Raw genomic sequence first — 1,386 nt, 5'->3', positions numbered from 1 at the left:
AGTTGTTGCTGCTGCTGCTGTTGCAGCAGCAGGAGCAGGAGTATACCTGAAGTTGCTGCTGCTGCTGCAGCTACAGGAGCAGCAGCTGCAACAGCAACAGCAGCAGCAGCAGCAGCAGCAGCAGGTGGTTAAGGAAAGCTGCAGAAGTTGTATTGATGTAGTCTGTGTTTCATTCCTCGCTGTTGCTGCTGCTGCTGCTGTTGCTGCTGCTGCTGCTGCTGCTGCAGTTGCTGGTGTTGTTGCTGCAGTTGCCGCTGTCGTTACTGCAACAACAGCAGCAGCAGCAGAAGAAGGATATTAATACTAAACTGCATGCAACCAGCAGCAGCAGCAGCAGCAGCAGCAGCAAAAGTAGTATTTGTCTGCTGAGGGTACGGGGGCCCCCAGGGGGCCCCCCAGGGGCCCCCCGGTACCACACCAGACAAAACCCTAAACCCTAAACCCTAAACCCTCTGCTTATATTCTTTGCAGCACACCTGTAAACACAGACAAGTTGATTTATTTTCCTTTTTTTGAGGGTTTAGGTCAGATGAACGAGGGTTTAGGGTTTAGGGTTTAGGGTTTAGGGTTTAGGGTTTAGGGTTTAGGGCTTTGCACGGGTCTCCTTCTCTCCACCACTGCCACACGCCGCACAGCAGCAGCAGCAGCAACAACAGCAACACCAGCAGCAACAGCAACAACAGGAGCAGCAACAGCGAGAACGACAGCAGCAGCAGCAGAAACGCCGACAGCAGCAGCAGCAGCAGCAATAGCCGCAGCACCAACAGCAGCAGCAGCAGCAGCAACAACAGCAACAACGAGAAAGGATACTGCTTGGCAGTCTCATCAGCAACACAGCTGGCAGCACACAGCAGCAGCAGCAGCAGCAGCAGCAGCAGCAGCAACTGCAGCAGCAGCTGCCGGTGCAGATGCATTAGCTGCAGCAGCAGCAGCAGCAGCCACAGCAGCAGCAGCAACGGCAGGGAAAACCTTGTAAGCAGGAGCAGCAGCAACTCCCCTTGCCGCATCTGCTGCTGCCTGCTGCAGGCTGCTGCTGTGAGCCACTCTGCAGCAGCAGCAGCAACAGCAGCAGCAGCAACAGCAGCAGCAGCAACGGCAGCGGCAGCAGCAGCAACAGCAACAGCAACAGCTAGGCCTGCCGCTGCTGCTGCTTCAGGGGGGATAGGTGTTGCAGCAGCTGCTTTCAAGGGCAGCAGCAGCAGCAGCTGCTGCTGCTGCAATCTTCTGCTGCTGTTGCTGCAGCTTGCTGCTGCAGCTGCTGCTGTTGCTGCAGTCTGCTGCATGGGCTGCTAATATCGTGAGCAGCAGCAAGAACGACAGCAGCAGCAGCAGCAGCAGCAAAAGCAGCAGCAGCAGCAACAGCGGCATCGACAACGACAGCAGCCA

General features: G+C 56.4%; 1 protein-coding gene across 1 annotated transcript in view; it reads left to right on the top strand.

Moving 5' to 3' along the window:
* EMH_0012710 (uncharacterized protein) overlaps positions 1 to 1,386 on the top strand; it is a gene marked incomplete at both ends in the record, with an annotated part of 7,169 nt that overhangs the window by 378 nt on the left and 5,405 nt on the right. The window contains 3 exons of the mRNA XM_013499609.1: positions 77 to 124; positions 249 to 371; positions 581 to 972. Coding sequence (XP_013355063.1) covers positions 77 to 124; positions 249 to 371; positions 581 to 972 — 563 coding nt within the window. The remainder of the gene's footprint in view (positions 1 to 76; positions 125 to 248; positions 372 to 580; positions 973 to 1,386) is intronic.

Source organism: Eimeria mitis, genomic scaffold, assembly GCF_000499745.2.
Source record: "Eimeria mitis Houghton genomic scaffold, Emh_scaff449, whole genome shotgun sequence".
NCBI classification, from domain to species: domain Eukaryota; phylum Apicomplexa; class Conoidasida; order Eucoccidiorida; family Eimeriidae; genus Eimeria; species Eimeria mitis.
This window is presented reverse-complemented; position numbering and strand designations above follow the sequence as displayed.